This window comes from Monosiga brevicollis, genomic scaffold (assembly GCF_000002865.3).
Source record: "Monosiga brevicollis MX1 MONBRscaffold_64 genomic scaffold, whole genome shotgun sequence".
Lineage (NCBI taxonomy): Eukaryota > Choanoflagellata > Craspedida > Salpingoecidae > Monosiga > Monosiga brevicollis.
The window spans coordinates 11,674-14,578 of NW_001865097.1; the positions used below are offsets into that span (position 1 = coordinate 11,674).

Sequence of the window (2,905 nt, forward strand, 5' to 3'; positions counted from 1 at the left end):
CCCCCCCCCCCCCCCTCCTTATGATGGTGGTGATGATAATGATGATGATGATGACGATGATGTACCTGTATGTCATGCTGATGCATCATCCCACAGAATGGCGAAACACCACTGCACCAGGCCTGCATTCACGGTCATGACAAGGTGGTGGAGATGCTGTTGCAGCACGGTGCTGATACTAAAGCCAAGACCAACGTCAGTACAGTACCTCCCTCTTCCCCCCTTTACCCCCTATGATGGTGCACCTGGATCACATGATGATGATGACGATGATGATGATGATGCTGTACCTGTACGTCATGCTGATGCATCATCCCACAGGATGGCTATACAGCACTGCACTGGGCCTGCCATAGGGGTCATGACAAGGTGGTGGAGATGCTGTTGCAGCACGGTGCTGATGCTAAAGCCAAGAACGACGTCAGTACAGTCCCTCCCTCTTCCCCCCTCCCCTCTGGCTGCTGCTCCTGCTCCAGCTGCTCGTCACCTTTGCCCCGTCCCTCTCTCCTCTACACCCTGCCCACCGTGCGCGGTCGTTCTACCTCTTGCTCCCTTTCTTCTTTTCCGCTATTCCTTTCCTACGCCCGCTTCGCGTCCGCCCGTTGTCGGTGCTCCCCGCACCTCGTCCTGTTCCCCGCTGGGCTCTTGCCTTTGCTGTCCTTGCTCTCCCCTTTCCTGATATACCCGGGCACCACTCCATCCTTTTGCCATCGCGCCTCTGCCTCCCTCGCACGCTCAAGCGGGTTTCGGTGGCGGTTCCTTGAGCGTTACCCCAGCACACTCGACGCTCACCCACCCACCCGCCCACGCCCCCTCCCAAATACAAATAAAAACATGCCTCATGTTTCCGAATATTATTGATTGTAATTAGCGCGGCCAAACGCCACTCCATCTAACCTGCGAAGCCTTCCGTGCCAGCCGAGAGGGCATCCGAACACTCTTGCGGCACGATGCTGACCCAGATGCGAGAGACTGTGTAAGCTTTTCACCGCGATGCCGTACTTTCCCGCTGTTCTGCTGCGCCTGCGATTGATACGCGATGGACTGCTGTGGCAGGCGGGTGCACGCCCCTTGGATCTGCTCCTTCGCAAGAGTCGCATCGACCTGGAGGTGCGTTCTTTTGTCATTTCGGTGTTGACTGCAGAGGCAAGCTTGCTCACCGATGAGCCTGTTTCACTTTGCAGCCGATTGAAGAACTATTGGGCGCAACCCGTACCCCTGGCTCCTACCAAACTGCAAATTCCATTGGTGCGAGCCTGATTCCCATATCATTGTACGAATTGGCTTGTTCTCATCGGATTTCAACGTGGTGCCAGTTCAAGGCTTGATTCGTGCGGAGCAGGTCAGACGCTGGCGGTGCCCTGCTGCTGTTCTTTATAGCATCGGCTGGCGCGCGGATCCTCACTTGTTCAATATCCAAGATCTACAAACGCTGTGTAACGGCCTGGCCACTCTTACATTTGCCGCTCAAGCTGCACCTACGAATTGAAATGCGTGACGCTTGTGCTGGGCTTGTCGATCGCTACGCAATCAGAGAATAAAGTCAATGGTCAAGGTGGGCGTTGCCAAAGGTCTGAAGCAGAGCAGTCCAACCGCCCCGTCTTCATCCGCCATGCCATCGACTGATGGCAATGGTGTCTCAATATGGCGGTTGCGGTGCTGCGCGAGCTGGTGATGAGGGCGGCGAGCCGCAGGAGAAAGGAGCAAGCGAGCACAAAAAAGACAAGAAGAAGCACAAGAAGCACCATCATTGTGAGCGCGCCTCGCACTCGTGCCATGCCCAACTGTCCGGTGAGCGTGATGAGCGCAATCACGTGGCTGCTGCCCCTCGACTCTGAAATCAAAGCCGTTTTTTGCTCGTACCAACTCGGCCAATGCTGCATTCAGACTTTGGGATGTAGCCTGTGGCTTGACAAATGTGCCACAGTCAAACGCGTCGAACCGATAGAGGGGGCCTCAGCAACTATAAACATTGAATTTTGATCCAAACAACATACCTTTCGCTACATGGACCAGGAACTCAGCACGCTGATATTCATGTATTTGCTGCTGTGCAAGCCCCTGGAGCACATGCTGAGCAGCTGGCTGCAAAAGCGGGGCAGGCTAGGTACCCCCGACGACGAGAATGGTATTCACAATGCCGAGCATGACGAAGATTTGCTCGACGACGAGCTGGATGAAGACCACATGAGCCACGACGAAACGATGACGTTGCGACGCGAGGTCCGGGACGCTCAACGCCACTACAACAACAGCCACTTGCTCTTCAACATTGCGCCCCTGCAGACGATGGTCAGCCCAGCCACCATATATGCGGCATTTCGTCGACAAATGACCACGTACCTGCATCGGCCAAAGCTGGGGGTGGCCACGTGGCGACACGCCGCAACCTTCTGGATGACGACGTTTGTGATGAACCGACTGTCGGCCGAGACGACCGGCGCCCTGGGCAGCCTGATCCACACTCAAGCTCAACACTCTGGGGGACACGGCCCAGCGGGCCTATGCGCGCACAGCCAGTGACCATGTGCAAACCAAAATGTCGTCGCGACTGATGCATCAAGTGGCCTCGCAAAAATGGCATGCTTTGTTTGGACTAGATCGCAAGCGCAGCATAGCCGAGTTGACCGCGAACCAAGAAGCATTGGAAGCTCGCTATCCCATCAGCTGGAACCCGGTGACTGACCTCTCGCCCGAGGCAAACGGGCGTATCATCATGAACACGAGGGCCGAGCATGACGTACCCTACATGACCCAGCTGGCCAAGCAGGCGAGCATCTCCTGGGGCCACAGTTTCAACAGCCAAGAACAGTTGGACCTGGCTGCGGCCATTGACCAGCACCGGCCGGAAGATGGATGGCTGATTGTTGTTGCACCAACAGGCATGGTAAGACATTTTGTACCC

The 2,905-nt window shown here is 56.0% G+C and overlaps 1 protein-coding gene across 1 annotated transcript in view; it reads left to right on the forward strand.

The window, feature by feature from the left end:
• The window catches only part of MONBRDRAFT_39379 (uncharacterized protein), a gene marked incomplete at its 3' end in the record, with an annotated part of 11,092 nt that overhangs the window by 4,301 nt on the left and 3,886 nt on the right, over positions 1–2,905 (forward strand). The window contains exons 4-6 of the mRNA XM_001750993.1: positions 370–420; positions 2,017–2,292; positions 2,471–2,887. Coding sequence (XP_001751045.1) covers positions 370–420; positions 2,017–2,292; positions 2,471–2,887 — 744 coding nt within the window. The remainder of the gene's footprint in view (positions 1–369; positions 421–2,016; positions 2,293–2,470; positions 2,888–2,905) is intronic.